Genomic DNA, 26,246 nt, shown 5'->3' with positions numbered 1-26,246 from the left:
CTTTTAGAAATATTATTAGTATTATACTAGACTGATTCTTAAAAAACAGTAAAAAATCCCTCCCTCCAAAAAGCATTATTTCCAAGCAAATCCTAAGAACTTAAGTTTTAAAAGCTCAAATAAAAAGAAACAACCACCTTTAAGGAGAACCTTCTCCCTTTCTCCCTATGCTTTATATTCTACCTATTCTCTCTTACCAATCACCAATCCTTTCTTAAGAAAAGAAAATTACAAAAATCAATTGTATTTCTACATACCAGCAATAAACAATCCAAAATCTAATTAAGAAAGGAATTCATTTTATAATCACATCAAAAAGACTAAAATAGCAATAATTCTAACAAAAGGAATATAAAACTTGTAAACTGAAAACTATAAAACATTGTTGAAATTTAAAAAGACCTAAATAAATGGAAAGACATCCATGTCCATGTATTGACAAACTTAATGTTGTTAATATGGCAAGACATCCCCCATTTGATCTATAGATTCCGTGAAATCCCTACCAAAACCCCAGCTGGCTTTTTTGTAGAAACTGGCAAGATGGATCATAAAACTCAATGGAAATGCAAGATATCCAGAATAACCCAAACAATCTTGAAGAAAAAGAACAAAACTAGAAGATTCACACTTCCAATTTCCAAAGTTACAGTAATCATGACAGTGTGGTACTGGCATAAAGATAGATATATAAATAAATGGAATAGAATTGAGAGTCCAGAAATAAACCCAGACATCTATGGTGAACTGATTTCAGACAAAGGTATCAAGATCAATCAATGGAAAAATAATAGTCTTTTCAACAAATGATGCTGGGACTAGATACCACATACAAAAAACTGAAGTTGGACCCCTACCTATTACCATATGTAAAAATTAACTTAAAAGGGGATCAAAAACTTAAATATAAAACATTAAAACTCTTAGAAGGAAACATAGGCATAAACTTTTATGATCTTCATTTAGGCCACAGTTTATTATGACATCAAATGTACAAGCAACCAAAGAAAAAATAAATATATTGGACTTTCTCAAAATTAAAAAGTTTTATGCTTAAATGGACACTATCAAGAAAATGAAAAGATAATCCAAAAATGAGAGAAAATATGAGCAAAGCATATATTTGCTAAGGCATTTGTATCTAGAATATATAAATAACTCTTATAATTAAATAATAAAAGAGACAAATAACCCAATTACAAAATGGGCAAAGGACCTGACTAGACTTTTCTGCAAAGAAGATATACAAATGGCAAGTAAGGTTATGAAAAGTTGCTCAATATCATTAGTCATTAGGGAAAAACAAATCAAAACCTCTGGAAGACAGCACTTCACACCCACTGGAATTACTCTAATAAAAAAAGATGACAATAACAATGGTGGCAAGGATGTGGAGAAATTTGAACCTTCAAACACTGCTGGTGGGAATGTAAAATGGTGCAGCTACTTTGGAAACCAATTTGGCAGTTACCCAAAAGGTTAAACTTAGAGTTAACATAAGACTCAGCAATTTCACTCCTAGAATTGGGTATAGATCCAAGAAAATTAAAAAACATATGTTCACACAAAAATTTGTATACAAATGTTAACAGCAGCAGTATTTATAACAGCCAAAAAGTGGAAACAACCCAAATATCCATGAACTGGTGAACGGCAAACAAAATTTTGTATAATCACACAACAAAATATTATTCAGCCATATAAAAGACTGTATTGATACACACATGCTAAAAGAAGATGAATCTTGAAAACATTATGCTAAATGACAGGAGTGAGACATAAAAAGCCACTAATGACATGAATGTTTTTACACAAAAAGCCCAAAATAGTCAAATCCATAGGGACAGAGAGTAAATTAGTGTTTCCAAGAGATGGATGAAGGAGAATGGGGAGTGGCAGCTGATAAAAAGATATAAGGTTGCTTTTGGGATGATGAAAACATTCTGGAATTAGATGTGATGAATGTTGCACAACCTTGTGAATATACTAAAAAGCACTGAGTTGTATTCTTTTTTAATTGACAAATGAAAAATTTGAACTGTATACTTTTAAAGGATGCATTTTGTAATATATAAATTATATTTCAGTTTTTAAAAAATTAATGTTCATCACTTAACTCCAATGATAATGGCTTTTATCAAGAAGTCCCAAAACAACAAATGATGGCATAGATGTGGAGAGATAGGAACGCTCATACACTGCTGGTGGGACTGCAAACTAGTACAACCTCTATGGAAAGTAGTACGGAGATACTGCAAAGAACTAAAAATAGAACTACCATTTAATCCAGCAATCCCACTACTAGGTATTTACCCAAAGGAAAAGAAGACATTTTACAAAAAAGACACCTACACTTGAATGTTTAAAGTAGCACAATTTACAATTGTAAAGATGTGGAAACAATCCAAGTGTCCATCAATACATCAGTAGATTAATAAAATGTGGCATATGTACACCATGAGTATTACTTAGCTATAAAAAAAATGGTAAACTAATACCTCTTGTATTAACCTGGATGGAACTAGAGACCATTCTTCTAAGTGAAGTATCACAAGAATGGAAAAACAAATACCACATGTACTCACCATTAAATTGTACTAATCGATCAACATTTATGTGCATATATGGAAATAACATTCATGGGAAGTCAAGCAGGAGGGAGGGGGGACGGGGATGGGTAAATTTACACCCAATTGGCACAATGCACACTATCTGTGGGATGGGCATACTTACAACTTTAATTCAAATGGTACAAAAGCAATTTACGTAACCAAAGCCCCTGTCATATTCTGAAATTCTTTTAAAGGCCGGGTGTGGTGGCTCACGCCTGTAATCCTAGCACTCTGGGAGGCCAAGGCAGGAGGATTGCTCAAGGTCAGGAGTTTGAAACCAGCCTGAGCGAGACCCGGTCTCTACTATAAATAGAAAGAAATTAATTGATCAACTAAAAACATATACACAAAAAATTAGCCGGGCATGGTGACACATGCCTGTAGTCCCAGCTACTCGGGAGGCTGAGGCAGTAGGATAGCTTGAGCCCAGGAGATTGCACTTGTCGTGACCTAGGCTGATGCCACGGCGCTCACTCTAGCCTGGGCAACAAAGTGAGACTCTATCTCAAGAAAAAAAAAATTAATGTTCATAATTTTTAAAATGCAATGTCAGGTTATTGCCAAGTTATAGTTGTCTGCATAGCTATCTGGCTATGACTTCCAATGGACCAAGAGCCAACTGTCAATCATGTTTTACATGAATTTGCATTATTAAGGAAGGGGTTTTACTATTTTCATTCCCATTTTACAGATATGAACTTTTTCCTGATGAAACTGGTTGTGCCCTAGTACTTCTCCATCTTAGGTGAGTTTCAAAAATCTCCATATTATCTTTATTGGATTTGTTTTCAAACCAACAGTAACTTGGTTAAAAATAAGGTCTAGGAGAAATATAAGAGGTATTGCTATATGAACTTTACACTATTTTGTGTGTTCAGAGACCTATTTTGCTTATTTCCTAGTTCAGAAATGAAACTACCTGAAATGGAGTCTGAAAAACTGAGACATTATCATCATCTGAATAAATTCTACATGCTTTGAGAAGTTAAAAAAAAGTGCACAAACCATAAGAATATCAATATACTCTAGGAATGAGTTACTAAGCAATGTTTATGATGATATTTGACTCTTTCTTCAGGAGGTATATTTAACTATATCCCTTATGGAAATATTTCATTCAAGTAAAGTATGTCATTTATTCTCAAGTTAATTATCAGTGACTTAATAAGGAAGATGATATATAATTTCAAATATTTCTTCAGATTTATATAATTTTAAAATCATGATACTTACTATATTTCATGTTGTTCCAAGCAGATATAAATTTAGTTTTTAGCTTGTCAACTTCATCTGTTCCTGTGGCCTCCATATTCAAATTCTAAAGAAAAAGCCATCACTTGATTGCATTCTTCTGTAGAGTTTAATGTTTTGTATTGACTTAAAAAAAATTAAGGAAATATAAATAATGAGCACATATATGGTTATATGGTGCCATACGTGTTAAAGTTACTTAAATGATTAAATAACATTTGAACTGTAAATGAACAAACCAATTTCTCATTTCTCAAACCAACTTCTCATTTTACAGACAGAAATCTTACAGAAGATATTCTATAAATATTTTAATTACAAAAAACACTTAATACCAAATATATAACAACAAAATTATCATATAAAACAAAGCAATAATCTCCACCAATTGCTCAAAATTGAATACAATAATTCAATTTAGTAACACACCTTGGCTTTGATGCTTATGAAACTATCCAAGATTTGTTTTATTTGTAATTAGACAAGGTAATTTTAAAACTTAAAAAAAATGTTGACTATCTTCAGAATGGAGGCTTCCACTGATAATAGGTCACTACTTTGATATAAATTTCATAAGTCTAATTGTTAAGTTTTTTAAATTAAGATATCTCCTCTATTTCCTTCCTATCTCAATACTGCATTTTTTTAAAAAAAGAATTTACAACAGAAAATGTTTTCTCACTTTACAATAAGAATAAATGTAGTTCATAACTGTTTGTTTTATAACCAACTTGAGGGAAAATTGAGATGTGTGATATAATCTGAAAGAGGAACAAATTATAACTGAAACTGCTTGCACTTATTTGCAATAATTCACAGATGGTTTCCTTTTCAAGAAAAGAACACTGCACAGAATATTACCCTTTTAGGGTTATAAATATCTACTCAAAAATATTGATACATTCATTTCTCTAACAATAGACATTCCATTTTATAATATGTATTAAAAGCTATTAATTATACATTATAGTTCTGAGGCAGGAGAAAGCATAGTCTATCGGAAGAATTTAAAAAGCCAATGTGACTAGAAAACAGAAGGTCCAAAAAAGTGACATGAGATGAGGATATATGATTAGACAGGGGCCAGAACACAAGGGGCCTTGTAGACCAAGTTAAGAATCTTCTTCCTTTCCTAAGCAACTGGTTTCAAACAGGAATATCACAGTCAGATTCAATAAGTTTGTTTTTTATTTGTTTTACTCCAGTAGCAGTACGGAGAATAAATTTGAAAGGACAAGAGTAGATAAAGAGTTTACTACTATAGGTTGAGTATCCCTTATGCAAAACTCTTGGGACCAGAAGTGTTTTAGATTTCAAGTTTTTTCAGATTTTGGAATATTTACATTATATATACTTACCAGTTGAGCACTCCTAATCTCAAAATTCAAAATCTGAAATGCTCCAGTGAGTATTTCCTTTGAGTATTATGTCAGCACACAAAATGTTTCAGATTTGGGAGCATTTTGGATTTCAGATTTGAGATGCTCAACCTATATTGTACAGGACTAGGAGAGCGATTACAGTGACTTGGATTGGAGCAGTAAAGATGGAGAGAAATGGACATATGAGGAAACATGTCAAAAATTCAGTAAATCTTGGGGATACAATGGATATGGAAGGTGAGGAAGAGGTCCCAGACTTCTGCCTTGTGAAACTAAACAGATGGTGCCAATCATTGAAATAGGAAACATTAGGAAAGGAGCAGATAAGACAGAGAAGTTTATAAATTTGATTTGAGATATGTAGTATTTTAGATGTCTCTGAGAAATACAAGCAGAGAATCATTCATTTATTTAATCATTCAATAAATTATTGCCAGGCACTGTTCTAGGCACCACAGATACAGCAGAGAACAAAGGCAATGGAATACTTGCTCTCTTGGAGTTTACATGCTCAATGTAGACTAGAGATGTCAACTAGGCAGTTAGATATATAGACCTGGAGCTCAGTGGAGAAGTCTGGGTTAGGGATATTAATTTGAGAATTTCTGATGTATAAATGAGAATTAAAGCTATAAACATATTCCTCAAGGACTTTGCCTTGCTTATGCTTGTACCCCCAGCACTTGGTACAGTGCCCGGTACTTAAGGATGATATTCATATAATAACCTCTATCCACTTACTCAGCTTACTCTCTTGCTACTCCCTCACATGCACCATGTAGGGAAGAAAGCATAATTTCTTTTCATTCCCATTTTATGTGCTTAGCTAAGATACTCTCCTAAAAACAGAAGTCAGATTAACAAAAGAAAAACAGAAGTTTGTTTATGTGTGTTATACCCATTTCGCAGAAGAGGCCTCAGTTTTCAAAAGTATTTCTCTCTCAAGGCAGTGGCTTATGGCCTTGCTTAAATAGTATTTTAACAAAGAGCAATAGATCCTATATAGTGATAAGACAAAGGAAAGAGCAATTCCAGTCTTTTAAAAGGCAGGAAAATGTGGGAAAATAGTAAAATCTGTTCCCAGACTCTTTTGGTACCTGCTGGTGCGTTCTCTGGGCCAATAAGCAAGTCTCCAGTAAGGAAGGATTTATGTCCTGTCATCAGGCAAATAGAGGTTGAAACAGAGTGTTCCCCCACATTTTCAGGATTTTTAACTTAATAATCCTTAATATTTTGGGGAGCAATATTTTGGTTTTCTTCAATCATATGCTGAAATCATTTCTAGTATTAACATTAAAGCTTTCTGAACTTGATATGCTATCTGATACATCCAAGCCTTTAAATGCCTTGTTTCCTCTAGTGTCTTCCTGCTCACTCTCACTGTTTTGACTACTTACTATCATGAGCTCCTAAGGCCCAGTTTCACTTCCTCTGGTAAAACTAGTAAAATTTCCCTAACTACCCTCCCTAAACCCCAAACTTAAACAGGTGTCTCTTAGCTCTCATAGGATCCTATGTCTTCCTCTATCACAGCACTCATTGCACTGTAATTACTTGTTTCTTACCTGTCTTCTACATTAGACAGTAAATTAAGTGTCCTTAAATTCTGTCTGGCACACAATTGTTTCTCAAAACTATTTATTAAATAAATCAGTGATTTATTTAATAAATAAATCTGATAAGTTAATGAAATATAGGTGTATCACTAGCAGCACTCTCACCAGGATTAGAATTTTTTTTTAACTGACAATGGAAGAAAGAAAAAATTTTCTCAAGAAAACTGCATACATAATTTAGCAAAATATGGAAAAGCAAGAAGGAAAAGAGCTTATAAAATGTGTGACTTATATATACTGCATCCACATGATGGATTATACATCTATTAAAAATGTCTCCCGGCCGGGCACGGTGGCTCACGCCTGTAATCCTAGCTCTCTGGGAGGCCGAGACGGGCGGATTGCTCAAGGTCAGGAGTTCGAAACCAGCCTGAGCAAGAGCGAGACCTCGTCTCTACTATAAATAGAAAGAAATTAATTGGCCAACTAATATATATAGAAAAAATTAGCCGGGCATGGTGGCACATGCCTGTAGTCCCAGCTACTCGGGAGGCTGAGGCAGGAGGATCGCTTGAGCCCAGGAGTTTGAGGTTGCTGTGAGCTAGGCTGACACCACGGCACTCACTCTAGCCTGGGCAACAAGTGAGACTCTGTCTCAAAAAAAAAAAAAAAAAAAAAAAAATGTCTCCAAAGAATTTATGAAAATGAGGAAACACTACACAGAATCTGAAACTTATGTATCATATGACACAGGCAAAAGGTTGTCAGGGGCAGGTTTGGAGGGTGGGGGGGCAGTTAGAAAGTTAAAAAGAAGTACACCAAAATTTTTAACAGTAGTTTCTCTGTGGTTATTTTTATACTACAACTGCCCACATTTTCCAAATCGTATACAAAGAACATATTTTTAGAATTTTAAAAGTTTATTTTTAAAAAGCCACTAACCTTGAATCTTCTAAATCCAAAATTTTTAGATAGGAGAATGTACATACAGGTATTTTCTTCTTAAGTCAGAAAGAAAGTAGGCCATACAAAAGACTTTTCGGTTCAGACAGTTCCCAGCCAGACACCAGGAACACTCTGGACAGTCCTTAGCAAGGATGTGAAAGTCAAGATGCCTTAAAGTAGATGGAAGAAAAATGAAGATGATGAGCAATTAGACATTTTGTATGGAGAAAGTACGTATCATAGACAATGACTCCTAAAAAAAAAAAAAAAAGCAAGATAAGATACTGTGATAAATGTAGAAATTAATAAGACAAATATTCTGACCTTAAGGAACTTAGAATGAAACAAATTATTGAGCTGTTCTTTTATTGTTATTTAGTCAAAACTCCTTTTACTTGGACTACGTACTCAGAATAACTTAACCCCCAAACTGAAACAACTGAAATGCTTTGGATCATGTTTGTAAATATTCTATAAAAATACTTTTAGCATCATTGTTATACAGGGTAAATGAGAACAATAAAATTATTATCATAAGGTCAAACTAAAGATGAGCTGTTGCTAGTTTAATAATTCAGTATAATTACTTTTCATGACTAAAAGTGAATTCCATTCTTCCATAAAGATTGAAAACCTCTTTATTTCTATAACAAAAATTTAAATGGCTGTTTCTAAAAATCTTAACTTTAGAACAGAGATATTTTGAAAGGTGATCTCTTGAATCATGTTAGAAAGTATTACAAAGTGATACACTTTATAAAGGAATAACCAAAAATTCCTAATGAGATTTGCCTTACTGCACATTAAAAGCCATTATAAAACTATATAGTAATAAAACATAATAGGGAACACAGAAATATACCTAAACATATTTGAGGATTTAGTACTTAATATGAGAGATATCTCACATCAGTGAAAAAAGATGGTTAATTTAATAAATAGTGCTAGAATAGTAAGCTAACCAGTTTAAAAAAATAAAGCTGGATGATGATTTCACACATTATGAATTCTAGATGAATCAAAGATTTAAATGCAGGCCAGGAGCTGTGGCTCACGCCTGTAATCCTAGCTCTTGGGAGGCCGAGGCGGGCGGATTGCTCAAGGTCAGGAGTTCAAAACCAGCCTGAGCAAGAGCGAGACCCCGTCTCTACTATAAATAGAAAGAAATTAATTGGCCAACTGATATATATATAAAAAATTAACCGGGCATGGTGGCGCATGCCTGTAGTCCCAGCTACTCGGGAGGCTGTGGCAGAAGGATCACTGGAGTCCAGGAGTTTGAGGTTGCTGTGAGCTAGGCTGACGCCACGGCACTCACTCTAGCCTGGACAACAAAGCGAGACTCTGTCTCAAAAAAAAAAAAAAAAAAAAAGATTTAAATGCAAATGCAAACACACAGCACATGTACACATATTCCAAGAAAACACAGATTAAAATTTTTTAAACAATTTTAGGGTAGAAAAGGCCTTTCTACCATGCTTAGGCATGGTTTGCAAAACCAGAAATCAGAAAGGAAAATGTAAGTACATAAAAATGAAAACTTTGTAGACAAAGAGGAAAAACAGCATGAACCAGGTTGAGCTACAATCTATTTATTAGGGTAAAAGTTTAATACCTATTATACATCCAAAGGGTTAATGTCCTTAATATACAACAAGCTCTTATAAAGCAATAAGGAAAAAACTCAAATGGGAAAAAAAGGCAATTAAAAAAAGAAATAGGCCACAAATATATGAAAATATTTTCAACCTTACTAGGTCAAAAAAAGGTACATTAAAGGAATTTCATATTTTTTTATCATCACAAGAGATAAAACTGGCAATCCTGAGGAAATAAGCATTTAACATAATTATTTCTTGAATAATAAAATCCTTGAGGGCATAGAATGAGCACAGCCAGCACATAACAGATACAAAATTATCTGCTGATGACTAAATTATGGCATATACATATAACAGTGATATAGATCTATATTTACCACCATAAAAAGATATCCAGGGCATAGAGTGAAGAAAAATGGAAACAGTATGAATACAACTTAGGGATATACATGCATAAATATTATTTATGTATATACATATGTCTACACATATACATATATGCATAAAACAATATCTAGAAGTTCATAATATTAAAAGTAAAAATCTCTAAGAAATGAAACCTCCATTTTGACTTTCTTCTTTGTAATTTTCTTTACTACTTAAATTGTTTACATTGAGCTTCTTTTAAAATAATAATGAAATTATTCAAAAGTAAGTTGTTCAAATGAAAAATTTAAGACATAAAGTTACAGATGTAACTAGCTTATGTTAAATTCCAATACAACTGGGACTGCTGAACTAAGAAATCTACAGAGAAGACATCCTATTACAAAATTCCTAAATAGATGAGAGAGAAAATTAAAATGCTGAGACCTTTTTTTCCTTTTTAAGATGAAGAATTCTACTCTTGTGGTTCTTAAAGACATCAGATTCAGCTGTTTAGTCATGTGAAAACTTAGCTTCCTCAATTTAATACCCCAGGGAGCTTTGGCTAAATAAAATGACTTGAAGGATATCCCTTATTAATTTATAACTTTGTTTCTCCTTAAAATAAGTGTGATGAGATTTGGCAAGAGAAAAAAGAATAAATTAATACTTCAGTCCATTCAGTCTATTAAAAGGTTTTCTTTATATTTGTGTAAGATAAGCCAAGGAAAAGTAAGACAAACAGTACTTTTAGTTTAACTGCAAATGAGCAAAAAAAAAAAAAAGAAAAAACCACAATGAACTTTGAGAGTAATAGTCTCATTGCAAAATTCTAAAACTATCCTCACCTACAAATTCCCTTTCCAAAAGCTTCCCTGGTTTTTAAAAAAATTAAAATGAATTCAAATTCATTTGTCTACCAGGCATAAAGTGAATTGCTGATTTAGCCAGTATATTTCAATCTCTCTAGGACCTAAAATACCTGGATTAGTCAAGCCAGGTACCCCACTGATCAAGCTAATATGCCAAAATTCTTGTTTATTTTATGTGGTGTCATCAGAGCCTCGGTCTGGAAAAGCATCAAAATAACATTCTTCAGCCTGAGCAAGAGTGTGACCCCATCTCTACAAAAAAATAGAAAAATTAGCGGGACATGGTAGCATGCATCTGTAGTCACAGCTACGTGGGAAGCTGAGGCAGGAGGATAGCTTGAGCCAAGGAGTTTGGAGGTTGCAGTGACTGTGATGATGCCACTGTATTCTAGCCGGGGCAACAGAGCAAAAACTTGTCTCAAATAATAACAACATTCTTCACAATTTCCAAATTACTTTTTAGAAGGTATTTATAGATTATTTCTTAAAACTTTTGAGAAATTACTCAATCTTCTTTCAAGTAGATTTTCCTAATTAATGCATACAAAAAATTTTATCATGCACCATCTCCATATTTCTGTTCACTATTAACATTCTGACAAATCCATTTTTTTTTAATTTTTTTTTTATTTTGGCATATTATGGGGGTACAGATTTTAAGGTTTCAATAAATGCCCATTTCCCCCCCTCCCCCCAAAAGTCTGAGTCTCCATCATGACCATCCCCCAGATGGTGCACATCTCACTCATTATGTATGTATATACCCACCCCCCTCCCCCCTCCCCCCTCCCACCTGCCCAATACCCTATTACTGTAGTACCTATGTGTCCACTTAGGTGCTACTCAGTTAATACCAGTTTTCTGGAGAATATATCTGGTGCTTGTTTTTCCATTCTTGGGATACTTCACTTAGTAGTATGGGTTCCAGCTCTAACCAGGAAAATATAAGATGTGCTATATCACCATTGTTTCTTAGAGCTGAATAGTACTCCATGGTATACATATACCACATTTTATTAATCCATTCTTGGATGGATGGGCACTTGGGCTGTTTCCACAGCCTTGCAATTATGAATTGTGCTGCTATAAACATTCGAGTGCAGGTGTCTTTTTTGTAGAGTGTCACTGGATCATTTGGGTAGATGCCCAGCAATGGGATTGCTGGATCAAATGGTAGATTCACTTGTATCGCTTTAAGGTATCTCCATATTGCTTTCCACAGAGGTTGAACTAGTTTGCAGTCCCACCAGCAGTGTAGGAGTGTTCCTCTCTCTCCGCAACCACGCCAGCATTTATTGTTTGGAGATTTTTTGATAAAGGCCATTCTCACTGGGGTTAAGTGATATCTCATTGTGGTTTTGATTTGCATTTCCCTGATGATTAGAGATATTGAGCATTTCTTCATATGTTTGTTGGCCATTCTTCTGTCTTCTTTAGAAAAATTTCTGTTCAAGTCTTTTGCCCACTTTTTAATGGGGTTATTTGATTTTTTCTTCCTAATTTTCGTGAGTTCTAAGTATATTCTAGTTACCAGTCCCTTATCGGATGCATAGGATGCAAAAATTTTCTCCCATTCTGTAGGTTGTCTGTTTACTTTCATGACTATTTCTTTGGCTGTGCAGAAGCTTTGTAGTTTGATCATGTCCCATTTATTTATTTTTGTTGCTGCTGTGATTGCCTTTGGGGACTTCTTCATAAACTCTTTGCCCAGGCCGATGTCTAGGAGAGTGTTTCCAACTTTTTCCTCTAGAGTTCTAATAGTTTCATATCTTAGGTTTAAGTCTGTTATCCAGTGTGAGTTGGTTTTTGTGAGAGGTGAAAGGTGTGGGTCCTGTTTTAGCCTTCTACAGGTGGCTATCCAGTTTTCCCAGCACCATTTATTGAAGAGAGATTCTTTTCCCCAGCGTATGTTTTTGTCTGCTTTGACAAATCCATTTTTAATTAGAAGGTAATAGCATTAAAGAGGAGAAAACTCTATTTCATTCTATCTCAGTAAACAAAGATAGAGCTACCAGATGAGGTTTATTCCTAAACTTTACTGATAATTATAGAAAAAGCAGAGTGAAGACTAAGCAGAATTCTTTTGAAGAACAGAGCTACATTTGATATGAAAATTATCGATTGAGATCCAGATGTAATTTTTAGAGTCACTTTTCTAATCATAACCATCCACTAAAATAGTCAATAAACTATAAACTGATAAATGTAAAGGGTACTCAAATAAATGTCCTTGGAGGGCAAGTGAAAGTAATCAGCCTATCCCATTTGGCAATAGATAGACCATTTTATCCACTGAGAATTTAAAGCCAAGTAAAGCTCCTGACAGAACTTCAGGGACTGAGTCTACAGAATACATCTTGGACACACAGAACAATGGACAAAAACACATATGCAGACTTCTGAGATTTGCATATGCTTGGGCATCCTCAAATGGTATTCTGCTGCTAGATGAAATACAGATATTGATTTAGAACTTTTGATATGCTTCACCAAATAAAATGAACTATGAGACCTGCTCTAAGTTTTGTATCTACTATATAGAACATTTTCTACCTGCTTATATTTTCAGTAACAAATATCAATCCCTTATCTGATATTGAAGGTCTCTTATACATTGAGCTATCGTCTCTGCTTTCTTATTTCTTTTCTTCATTTTAGTTCTTTGCTTACAGAAATATCAATTATTGTGTCCATTTCTATTTCTTCCCTTTACATGCCAATCTTCTCTCTTCATGCACTGAACTTATACTCTTAAAAAATGTTCAGTGTATAAATCCTCCTGAAAAGACACCTAAGAAGACAGCAGACTAATAAAAAAAAAAAGTAGCAAATATGAAGAAGCAGAGAGCAATGGTAATATTTATGTAGAATGTGCCCTTTCAGAGCTAACTGTTAGGCAAAGTAGATGGCAATAAGAAATAAAGACAAAAATATTCAAAAAAGGAACAGCAACATGATCGAGGCAGGACATACATATTCAGAAACTGGCTTTAAAAAGAGGAATAAAGGCCGGGCGCTGTGGCTCACGCCTGTAATCCTAGCTCTTGGGAGGCCGAGGCGGGCGGATTGCTCAAGGTCAGGAGTTCAAAACCAGCCTGAGCAAGAGCGAGACCCCGTCTCTACTATAAATAGAAAGAAATTAATTGGCCAACTGATATATATATAAAAAATTAGCCGGGCATGGTGGCGCATGCCTGTAGTCCCAGCTACCCGGGAGGCTGAGGCAGAAGGATCACTCGAGCCCAGGAGTTTGAGGTTGCTGTGAGCTAGGCTGACGCCACGGCACTCACTCTAGCCTGGGCAACAAAGCGAGACTCTGTCTCAAAAAAAAAAAAAAAAAAAAAAAAAAAAAAAAAAAAAAAAAAAAAAAAAGAGGAATAAAAGACTGATAGCAAAGAGGCTAATTCAGGGATACATCTTATAAACATTCTTAAGATTCCTCAGGATCATATCCTCCAGTTAAAAGTACTAAGTCAAGGCATAGCTACTTTATAATGATGACTTAAATAAAATATAATACTTATACATTCTCCTCTTGAATCTAAAAGGTAAACTATATATGGAAAAAACTAAGTATTGAGAAGACATATTTACCTTCACACATGACTTCTATCAAGTTCCTCATACAACTTGTGGCAAAAACCTCCACTTGTGCAGCACTGCATATTATATGTTCACAGGCTGTGCAAAGTCATCATTGTAACCAATCTAAATGGGACATAAGGAATTTAAATGACCTCGATCATTTACTTAAAGACCACAATAAGAATTCGTAATGATATCGAAGCTGTCTTAAGATAGCCTTAAGCCTTGATCTTATCTCTAAGAAGAACATAATATTTAGCATACAGTAGTTTAATAAATAAATTTATGTCAGGTTCTTAGTAACCTTTGATGAGTCCAAGGTAACTATAAATATCTGGAGTCTCCATATTTTAAAATGCAACTTCCCCAGCCTGAGCAATACAGTGAGATCTCATCTCTACAAAAAAAATTTTTTTTTAATTAGCTGGATTAATTTTTAAAGGCTGAGGCAGGAGGATCGATGGAGCCCAGAAGCCCAACGTTACTGTGAGCTATGATCACACCCACTGTACTCCAGCCTGGGCAACAAAGCAAGACCCTGTCTCTGAAAATAAAAAAAAGGAAGAAAATATAATGCAACTTTCCAAGCTATTAAGTATGCAATCTATATAGAAGAAGTAACACAGAGCATTAACCATTAAATCAACAAACTATAATTAACCCCTACAAGAATTGAAGGATGTGAGAATTGAAAGGGAACTTACAAAGCATCTAGTAACTAATAAGTACTAATATTAACAGTTCTTGACCACTGTCCCACACAATATACTTCAATCTATCAGTAATCTCTCCTAATCAATAGTACTTGCGTGGAGAAGAGTAGTGAAAGAAAATGTGTCAATTAAAAAGATTGAAAAAAATATCACTCCCAACTAGAGAAATCTGATCTGCTCTCTGGTGAAGACTCATTAATTACTAATCACTAACTGGGTTTAACTACCTATATAGTAGCAGGATCCCCTTTAGAACATCCTTGCCAACTGCAGACCCTCAGCCTCTGATGAAACACTTCTAGAATAGGAAGCTCAGTACTTAATGAGTACTAGGCTCAAAATACACCTGTAAGTTTAAAAGCCTGATAATGTTTTAAACTGTTTATTCTCTGTTTCTGGAGAATCCATAGTAACTACATGGTATCTATGGTATCTGCTAATTTTAAACTACACTTGCTAGAAAGATATTATGTGGAACCAAAATTCTGTTCCCCAGTTAGTTTCTATTATAACTGGTCCTTCCATTTGACGGCCCATCTGATATTCAAAGATATACCTCCCAACCCCTTCCCCTCCAATCTTCTCTTTTCCACATTAAATATACTAATTCCTTCAACTGGTCATGAGACTGTATGAGTGGTAATGAGGGCCTCAGTCAGGGTATTGGTAAGGGTATTAGAAATGAAGAGATATAAACAATAAGTGGCCATGGTAAAACTAACAATATCATACAAATATATGAATGTGTATATGCCCACATACAAGGGAGGAGACTAAAGTGACTTTCAGATTTCAAGTCCAATGTCTAGGAGGATAATGGTTCCATTAACAGAAACAGGGAACCCAAGTGGAGAAGGCTAAGGTGAAAATAGGGAATTTAGTTTGAGACACAGTGATTTTGAGGTCTGTAATAGTTAAATATGGATGGTTTGAATGTTTCTCCCCTCCAAAAGGAATGTTGAAACTTAACACCCAAGGTGGCAGTATTGAGAGGTAGGACCTTTAAGAGGTAATTGGGGCATGAGCACTCTGCCTTCTAATGGATTAATAGATTAATGAGTTAATGGATTAATATGTTATCATGGGAGTAGTAGGATTGGTAGTTTTGTAAGAAAAGGTAAAGAGACCTGAGGTAACACACTTGGACCCTTCACCATGTGATGCCCTGGACTGCCTTAGAACTCTGCAGAGTTCCCACCAGCAAAAAGGCTCTCACCAGATGTGGCCCTCTGACCTTAAGAAATAAATTCCCTTTTCTTTATAAATTGCCCAGTTTCAGGTATTCTGTTATAAGCAACAGAAAATGGGCTAAGATAATAAGATTTTTTTCCCAAGATCAATTCTATTAGTTACTTTTGTCAAAAAAAAAAAAAAAAGTACATCATTATTACTGAGGCTAGCAACTACATGTCATTTAAACACAAAATATCACCAAGTATTTAAGTGGTTACTCTTGCAAGGAACTAAGGAAGATACAATGAGCCATGAAACCCAGGTCCTGCCCTCACTAACCTTACATTCTAATAAGCAAGATACTTATTAACTAATTATTACAAAAGGCTAGCTGTGGTTATATCTCACAATAGGAATGTAAAGTATTATAACTATTATGATAAATGTGTTTCCCCTTTCCAATGAGAATATTCACACATGAATAAGATTACAGGGTAAAAAATGCAGTCAAAAAAAGGCATTCTTCAAATACAAAGAACAAGGACTTACATATAAACATAATTCTTTCTATTTGGGATATAAATATAGGAAAACACTAGAAATATTACCCGGAATGAGTTAAAGTACCCTCAACAATTATGTCCATTGTTAAAGATTAATGCTTGAATTGTATCATCAGTTTTTAAAAAAAGCATTGTTTAAAATGTTCACAAACACAATTGTTTTAGCTTACAAATGGAATCATTTGATGTCACTTTTCTTGTTATTCCTAATTTTAAATAGTATTATATCAATTGGAAAATAGAGCTACAAGTTTAAAGCCTTACAGACTTTAAAACTGAATATTCTCCAGCTGATATAACTAGAGTTCCCTAAAACCACATATTATAATAAAGTTTTAAATTATGTCTACTTTAATAGTTATACAGATAACTGATTTTACAGAAAGTCTATTTTAAAAGTAGTTTAGCAGGAACCTAACTATATTTTAAATTGATAACATCATCACACAACAAAATAATTCAAATAACTTTGAACACCTACTTTGACTATATACATTTAGTGGGATATATTGGCAAAGAAATCTTTACTTGATAGATCTGTTATTGAAAACAATATTGGTCTAGTAATTCTAAAACTATTTTATGTATGTTGTAGGATTTTATGTATGTTGTAGTTTACTCTAGATGAGTAAATATATTGATATGATTGAGAATCAGAATTCTCCCTATGGAAAAACAGAGATAATAAGTATGAATTGAGGGAAAGTGAAGAGAACTCTGTAGTACTGAATATAAATTGAAGGTATCCTATGAACTCATGATTTCTTAAAAACAGTGTCTGTGTCCATTTAAAGGGTCTAAAGCCAGTGACTCATCAGTAGCAACGAAAATATCCAACACCCAGATCTTGGTTTCTAAGTATCATTTCCCACTAAAATGAACCAGAACTCCATAGTAAAATGGCTGACTCCAGGTATCAAACAGCTAATTTTATAACCACATCAGACCAATCTGGTTTACCTTTTATGTAACAAAGTTGTGAGTTGTTTTTCAGTTTCCATGATCCTCTACCCAAGTTGAAGGTCACATAACCAGATCATGCCCAAATGAACCAAGTGTGCACCATGGACTGAACCTTAATGCTCTGAGAAGGAGCAGGAACTGAATTAAGAAGTAGACATTGCATGGCAGGATCCAAGATCCAGTCAGACTGAACCCTGGCATCACCTGATGGCAGGATCCAGTCAAAGTACAATTCCTGGCATCACTCCTTCAAAAGATCCTATAAGATCACACCTCATTATGCTCTATTAAACTTGCCCCAATCCCTAGCTGGGGGAAACAAATTTGAGTCTGATTCCTGTCTGCTTATTTTGGCCACTTGACAAACTTTCTCACTGCAAAATCTCAGTGCTTCAGTGTTTGGCTTTTCATTGTACACCAGCAAATGAGCCCAGTTTGGTTCAGTTATAATTTTAAAAAAATTTTTGTATAGATGGGGTCACACCATGTTGCCCAGGCTGGTCTTGAATTCCTGACCTCAAGTGATTCTCCTGTCTCAGCCTCCCAAAGCACTGGGATTACAGGTGTGAGCCACTGTGTCCAGCCAGATTCAGTAATTTTTTAATATTATAATGACATTACTGGGACATTTAGAAAAATCTAATTTTGCATATGGACTATACACTAGATAATATTATCATATTGAAGTTAAATTATTTGGGTATACTAATGGCATTATAGTTATATAAGAGAATGCCCTAGTTCTTAGGAGATGCATGATGAAGTATTTAGGGATGAAGTATCATGATGTCTCCATCTTACTTTCAACTAATTGAGTAAGAAAAAAAGAGTATGTTTGTGTATTTACATGTAGAGAAAGAGCACTTGTCCAACACTAAGCATGAGCACAAAAAAGAAACAGAGTTAACAACTAGTGAATCTAGGTGAAGAATATACAAGTATTTGTTGCACTACTCTTTCAACTTTTTTATAGGTTTGAAATTTTCAAAAGAAAAAAAGTTGGAAAGTAAGTTGATCAGCTGAAACTGATCAGACTTTATAAAGCCTAACTACTTCTTCATCCTATCCCTAAAACCAAAAAAATATATACATATACACATACACACACACACAAAGTTCAAAAAGGTTTGGCTAAAAGCAAAGGTAATAAGCCTAACAAATAATAAATCATCACAAACAAAACTATCGGTTTTCTATTATAGCTATAAATTTAACATAATCTCTAATAAGAATTCTGCAAAAGATGACATGTGCTGGCTCATCTAGGACAATAGTGAATAAGCAAAGCTATCTTACATAATATTTTCTCCAAATCCAAATATAAATACCAAACAAATTTTTCCCCAAATCAAGTTTTATACATTATAAGGAACCCTAAAATTAAATTGTTGACACAGAACTCCAGATAATCTCAGACTCGGTATCACAATAATAATAAGAAGAAGCACTTAAACTTTGTACCAAGAATGCTGTTAACCTATGTATATATACCATCTCATTTAATCTTCAAAACAATTCTGTAAGGCAGGTACTATTATTATCCTCATCTTATAAATAAAAACCAAGAAAGGATTGGAAAGGCTATATAATTCCTGCAAGGTCATACTGCTAATAAATAGCAAAAGGCCAGGTTAGGTGGCTCATGACTTTAATTCCAGCGACTTTAATCTCAGAGTGTTAGGAGGCTTAGATGGAGGATAGCTTAAGGCCAGGAGATTGAAACCAGCCTCGGCAACAAATTGAGACCCCCAACTCTACAAAAAATTTAAAAATAAAAAATAAAAAGTAAAAAAATAGCCAGGTGTGGTGGTATGTACTAGCTACTCAGGAGACTAAGGCAGGCGGATTGCCCCACTTGAGCCCAGGAGTTTGAGGCTGCAATGAGCTGTGAATACACCAATGCACTTAGTCTGGGTGGCGGAACAAGACCCTGACTCTAAAAAAAAAAAAAAAAATAGCAAAAGAGACCCTGAATCCAGGCAGTCTGATTCTAAAATCCATGCTCTTTGCTCTATACTTTCTGCTCTACTGATTTATTATGAACTGTAAAATTTAGGCCAGGCGCAGTGATGCATGCCTGTAATCCTAGCACTTTGGGAGGCCAAAATGGGAGGATGATGTGAGCTCAGGAATTTGGGACCAGCCTAAGCAACATAATGAGACCCTATCTTAAAATAAAATAAAATAAAATAAAATAAAATAAAATAAAATAAAATAAAATAAAATAAAATAAAATACAAAAATAAAATACAAAAAGTAAAACATAAACAATAAACTATATTGGTTCAACATTTATCAAAATTACACAAATAAGACATTTCAAAGAAAAATCTAAAGTATGTCTTTTTTTCCCTAATGCACATTTATAATTATATATGCACCAACTGAATGAAGTTATGAATAAAATTTAACCAGATGCCCAATTTACTGCCAAATCCCAAATAAAAATAAAGATGATAGGCCAGGCGAGGTGGCTCACGCCTATAATCCTAGCACTCTGGGAGGCCGAGGCGGGCAGATCAAGAGTGAGACCCGTCTCTACTATAAAATAGAAACAAATCAATTGGCCAACTAAAAATATACATAAAAAATAGTCAGGCATGGTGGCACATGCCTGTAATCCCAGCCACTTGGGAGGCTGAGACAGAAGGATGGTTCAAGCCCAGGAGTTTGAGGTTGCTGTGATGCTGTGAGCTAGGCTGACACCACAGCACTCTAGCCAGGGCAATGGAGTGAGACTGTCTCAAAAAAAAGAAAGGAAAAAAAAGATGATATATAACTGCATTACTCAGTTACCTATTCATATATATGGTTTAATATGTTACATATAGATTCAAAACAGATACCAATATATTTCCAGATGGTTTCATCTAGAACTTCAACCCTGCTCATTCAAGAGAAAAAAATAGCAAAAAAACTTTTTTCAGGTATAGCAATACTCAAATATTCTAAACTGAAACAATGACACAAAAGAGAAAAAAATTAACTAAGAAACTAATCTTGAACACTGCTAACACAATAAAAAAATATTAATAAACAATGCATGTTCCCCAAACCTGGTCCTCTTTCAGTGTTCTCTATCTCAGTGAATTGCACCACAACCCATCCAGATATTTAAGCCAAAAACCCAGAGGTAGCCAATGATATCTTCCTCTCCCTTTCCTTCCATAGCTAATCCATCACCCAGTTCCACCTCCTGAACATCTCTTGAATTCACTTCTGTCTTCACTACCACCTTGTCCAAGGTATTATCATCTTTCATCTGCACTACTCTAACAGTCTTCTAACTGGCCTCTCCCCACCCCTACTCATATCCCCTTTCTAATCAGTTCTTCCTCTATATAACATCAAGTCCTTTTTTATAGCACTTACCATAGTTGTAACTTTAAATTTCTTTGACTGAGAATTTGACTTACGCCTGCCTCCCATTACACAGTAAATTCTGAAGGTAGAGACTGTATTTATTCACTACTATATCACTGTGGCCTAGAAGCGTGCCTCATTAATAAACAAATGCTAAATGATTGAATGCATGTCAAAGATTACAAATCTATGTATAAATAGTCCCCCCAAAATAAAAATAAAGTGGATATAAGGTTTACTGACCATCATAAAGAATACCTATGTCATCAATTCTAGATCACAGATTTTTTTTTTTTTTTTTTTTTTTTTTTTTGAGACAGAGTCTCATTCTGTTGCCCTGGCTAGAGTGCCATGGCATCAGCCTAGCTCTCAGCAACCTCAAACTCCTGGGCTCAAGCGATCCTCCTGCCTCAGCCTCCCTAGTAGCTGGGACTACAGGCATGCTCCACCATGCCCGGCTAATTTTTCTATATATTTTTAGTTGACCAATTAATTTATTTCTATTTTTAGTAGAGATGGGGTTTCCTGCTCTTGCTCAGGTTGGTTTTGAACTCCTGACCTTGAGCAATCCACCTGCCGTGGCCTCCCAGAGTGCTAGGATTATAGAAGTGAGCCACCATGCCCGGCCTAGATCACAGATTTTTACATTTTAACTCTGAAATTGAAACATATCTTACAATTAACACTCTTGGTCTGTTTAACTGACAATGTTTTTTCTCTTAGTGATTCATAAATAATCAAATAATATGCATCTTAGAATTATTTTTTTAATCTCATGACCTGATAAAATAAGTAAATTTACAATTCACCTGGTCCACTCAGTTCAAACCTGGTGATCTAGCCTCCCTTGGCTACCACCCCATCCCCAACATTTAATAATTAAAAGAGCCTACTGGTTTCTTTCACTAACAGCTCTTAAATCCATTACTTTCCTCCATTCCTAATGTAATCATTCTCAATTATCTACCTAACTCCTTATTACCTTATATCTGTGCTCTTGCCATAGCTTCATTCATTTAGACATCTTTTTCAAATTTACTGTGTACCTACTATGTACAAGAAAACTGAAGATACAACAGTCCAGTTACTGTCCTTCCCTCTAATCTCTTTCCCTTACAATTTGGCCTTAGGAATTTTATTCATTTTATAACTCAATCTAGAATTACTTCTCTCCCAATTTCTACCTACCAAATCCCTAACCATTATTTAAATTCCAGATTTAAGCTTATCTTCTTCATGAAACCTTCCCTAGCTAATATCTCTTCTCCATTTTAATACTGTAAAATATTCACATAAAATCAAACACATACTGGCTATATTATCTGCTTCTGAAGGCAAGGTTTATATCTCATACATTCTGCTAGAGTACAAGGCTCCCTAAGAGCAGGAACTTTCATTCTCTCTTTTGCTCACTGGTATGTCCCCAACACCTAGAAGAGAGACTGTATTTATTCAGTCTGTATTTATTTACACTGTATAAATAATTTATTATTTATTTATTGATAGTATTATTAATAATAATATATTAATTTATTAATAATTTATTGTTTATAAATTTATTCAGACTGTATTTATTTATACTCTAACACTGTGGCCTAGAAAAGCTGCTACTCAGCAAGTATTTGTTGAATTAATACTCTATATATTTCAAGGTAGAGAACAAATCTTTGCAGCTGTGGTACAGTGGCAAGAGTCAAAAAGAACTGAACTAAATGACTAAAACTTTCAAGCTTCAGTTTCTTCATCTGGTAAATGTAAATAATACTCAATAGCTCACTGAGTTGTTATAATTAACTGAGATAATGCTTTAAAAGCATCTAGTACAAGCCGGGCGTGGTGGCTCATGCCTGTAATCCTAGCACTCTGGGAGGCCTAGGCAGGTGGATTGCTTAAGGTCAGGAGTTCGAAACCAGCCTGAGCAAGAGCAGGAGACCCTGTCTCTACTATAAATAGAAAGAAATTAATTGGCCAGCTAATATATATAGAAAAAATTAGCCGGACATGGTGGCGCATGCCTGTAGTCCCAGGTACTCAGGAGGCTGAGGCAGTAGGATTGCTTGAGCCCAGGAGTTTGAGGTTGCTGTGAGCTAAGGCTGACGCCATGGCACTCACTGTAGCCTGGGTAACAAAGCGAGACTCTGTCTCAAAAATAAATAAATAAATAAATAATAAAAGCATCTAGTACAGAGTTGAAGACAAGAAGAGGATACTCATCAATAAATATTTTGATGACTTTGTGACAATAGTTAAATAGTAATAAGTATTCAATAAATGCCTACTAAATGAAATCTCAGAATAAATATTAAAAGTTTGAGTAATGCCTAGCTCCTTAGCATTTCTCCATAAAGAATTCCATGAGTGAATTAATTCTGAAATATATTTAGCCCCAAATCTTTTTTTTATACCCGACCCCCAGCCCCAAACCCCAAATCTTAACCATGGCTGAAAACATTTCAGATTAATTAGGAATAATCCCAATGTGACACTGTGCAAGTATCAAGATATATATTTTACTGACATATACAGATTATATTTGACCTCTTAGAAAAGAATGATATCTTAGTGTTTCTGTTTGCTTGTTTGTCTTTAGACAGGGTCTCACTCTGTTACCCAGGCTGGAGTGTAGCAGCAGGATCATAGCTCACTGTAGCCTCAAACTCCTGAGCTCCAGCGATCCATTTTTTATTAGAACCTCTCTAGTGTAATAATCAGAATAGAAAAGAAGCTGCAAACTCATTTGAGTTCCATGGTCCCCAGACAGCCAAGAAGTTCCAAATTTCTTTCTACAAAACATTAGTGAATAGCACACAATGCCGTTTATCAGAACTATCAAAATGTCTAGAAATATTTCATAGGCAATTATCACAAACACATTTTTCAACACATTTGCATTTCATTTTATAGAAAAAAAGCACCAATTAAATGGTTTTTAAACTTTTTACTAAGTGATATAATTCCTTATTTGGCCACTTTTTAACTTAAATTTTACAGCCAATGAACTGATAATTCAATATGGCATCAGTTTATTGGACTAATTAGAAACTCTTCTCTGTTCAGAAAAGAAGCTTTATCAATTTGAAACTCAGAAAATACATAGACTTTTACTTTTCAACACCTTCCCAATCCCTCCAGGTACTCTCAATGGCTCATAATCTAATTATTATATTAATACAAATCACATGCAAGCAAGAAGGAAAGATCACTCCCTTGTGTCTATCTGCCATCAACTGACACAAAATCGTTGCAAAAATTCCACTGGGGACATATGGTCCGAGTAGGAAAACAGAAGAAAATTCCTAAGTAATTCAGATATAAGGAGCTGTAGGACAAGGTATTCTCCTCTAACTACAGAGTAGGAGTGAATCCCATGTGGGAAAACAATCAGTACAAAACGAAAATGTAAGCCAAAGAAATCATTTTAAAAATAAACTCAATAAGCAGAATCCCGCTTGAGTTGGCCATTGAGGGCTGTCATATTCTTGGTCACGATATCTAAAAATGTATTCCAAACCCCCAACCTCAAAAGCCCTTAGATGTGGGTTGGGGAGGGAGGGTTGAAGGTGAGCGGAAAACCACGAATGCATGTTAACACTCAGGTGGAAAGCCATTAATATATTCAAGCTAGTCTGCTATAGTTTGAAGCCGTAACAAAGGCCAAAAAGGAAAAAGCCAGGAGTGAGTAGATTGAGATCTTGGGGATCTGGTTTTTTTTTGTTTTTTGTTTTTTGTTTTTCAAATTATGTGTGAGGTTGTTTGTTTTTAATGAGGAGAAACAGGGCGACAGAGCACTGACTGGCATGGGGAAGGGGTCAAATGGATGCGATAGCACAAGGGACAAGAAAGTCATGCCTGGAACACTTAAGAAAAACACAAGGAAAAGGGGACCAGCTGCCCAGTCAGGCTTACGGTTTGTTATGTCTGGAACCCAGGACGGAGCGAGGAGGTGTCAGAAGACAAATGACACTAGAAAGGAGAGATGAGGGAGGCACCAAAACCCTCAGAAAACCCAGATGGTTGGCCAAAAGGACTTGTCTGTGGGCAGGGCCCCTCAAGAAACCCGGTCACCTCCTCGACTCCACCAGCCTCGTCAAGACGATCCCTCAGCGAAACAGGACTGGAGAACTATAAGAATGTGCAGGAGCCACCAGCCCGGGAATGCTCCATCTCCAGCAGCAGCCAGCACAAACGCAGTCCTCACACACACACACACACACGCTCCGACCTCGGCGCCGAAGCTACAGGTACCTCAAGCTCCCGGCCACCGTAGTTAGGGCAACAGCCTTCCCTTCAAACCTATCAGGTCACTTCCGGGGCACCAAAGTCTTCCGATTAGCGGCAGCGATAGCAACAGCATTCAGGCCTCTGCTGCGCTTACTTCATCTACTCCTTTTTTCCACCTATTCGCCACCCTTACGCCTAACCCACCAAGGCGGCAAGCGCAGAACCGAGAGAAAGTACCCATCTGTAAACAGAGTCTCTCTAATAGAGAAAGCACATTACGGCTGCCATAGTACCTGTTGAACACTTGGACTTCAATTCCCAGAATGCCATGCAACATCACTGCCTTGCCTCCGGCGCAGGAACTGCAAGATCCAGCATGCACTGCGACACTTGTCCCCTTTACCTTCGCTCCAGACCAATGTAGATCTCAGACCAAGTCCCCCCTCCCTTTGATAAAATACCAGTATGCCCTCTTAGCCTGTTGTGAAGGTACAAGCCAAGCTATTGTTAGGATTATAGGTTACTTATAAAACATCATAGGATGTGTGCACTCGTTTTCTGCTTTTAGATTATTTTCAAGGGTCGAAACAGGACAGTCTGAAGAGGCTTTTTGTGAAATGGAAATTATCTTCACTCCTAAGGAATGTCAAGAGAAATACTAAATTATGACAAAATGTAATCCAATGTCGTTTGCAGTACTGCAGATTTTTTTGTAGCAAGGACTACTAGACATGTTCCTGCATTGTATAGGAAATTATACTAAATGCTAAAAGTAAAACATAAACAGTCTGTACTACCAGACCATGGAACCACATGGGAATGAAAGCCTTCCAGGATGCAGATTTGAAAAGTTCAAAATTAAGCTTGAAATGGGTTGTTCAACTTTTTCATGTGTTTAGTGGTTTGAAATATTTTATTATTCTCACAAAAACTGGTAATGTAGCTATTTATTTTCTATTCATGTGGTAAGGGAACCAAATCAAAGGGTATGACAGGATGACAAATGGAACATTTATTACAGTTAGTAAACAAAATAGTTGTTTTCTTGCCTGATTAGATAGCCTGTGATTTCATATTTTG

The 26,246-nt window shown here is 35.3% G+C and overlaps 1 protein-coding gene across 8 annotated transcripts in view; it reads right to left on the bottom strand.

The window, feature by feature from the left end:
* Nucleotides 1-25,232, bottom strand: part of ATG4C (autophagy related 4C cysteine peptidase) — an 86,821-nt gene extending 61,589 nt beyond the window's left edge. For 2 of the 8 annotated variants that reach the window (XM_012767113.2, XM_012767114.2), the window contains exons 1-4: nt 25,011-25,232; nt 14,180-14,293; nt 7,744-7,916; nt 3,846-3,930 (exon numbers count right to left, since the gene is read on the bottom strand). In XM_012767113.2, coding sequence (XP_012622567.1) covers nt 3,846-3,930; nt 7,744-7,788 — 130 coding nt within the window. In that variant the 5' untranslated portion in view covers nt 7,789-7,916; nt 14,180-14,293; nt 25,011-25,232. Of the gene's footprint in view, nt 1-3,845; nt 3,990-7,743; nt 7,917-8,949; nt 9,091-14,179; nt 14,294-24,851 lie in introns of all 8 variants that reach the window. The other 6 variants (XM_075998967.1, XM_012767106.2, XM_012767105.2 and 3 more) reach the window with 6 other exon arrangements.
* Nucleotides 25,233-26,246: the final 1,014 nt, after the last annotated feature.

The sequence above is a fragment of the Microcebus murinus genome, chromosome 2, assembly GCF_040939455.1.
Source record: "Microcebus murinus isolate Inina chromosome 2, M.murinus_Inina_mat1.0, whole genome shotgun sequence".
Lineage (NCBI taxonomy): Eukaryota > Metazoa > Chordata > Mammalia > Primates > Cheirogaleidae > Microcebus > Microcebus murinus.
The sequence above is the reverse complement of the archived record's forward strand: the minus strand, read 5'-3'. Positions and strand labels throughout refer to the sequence as shown.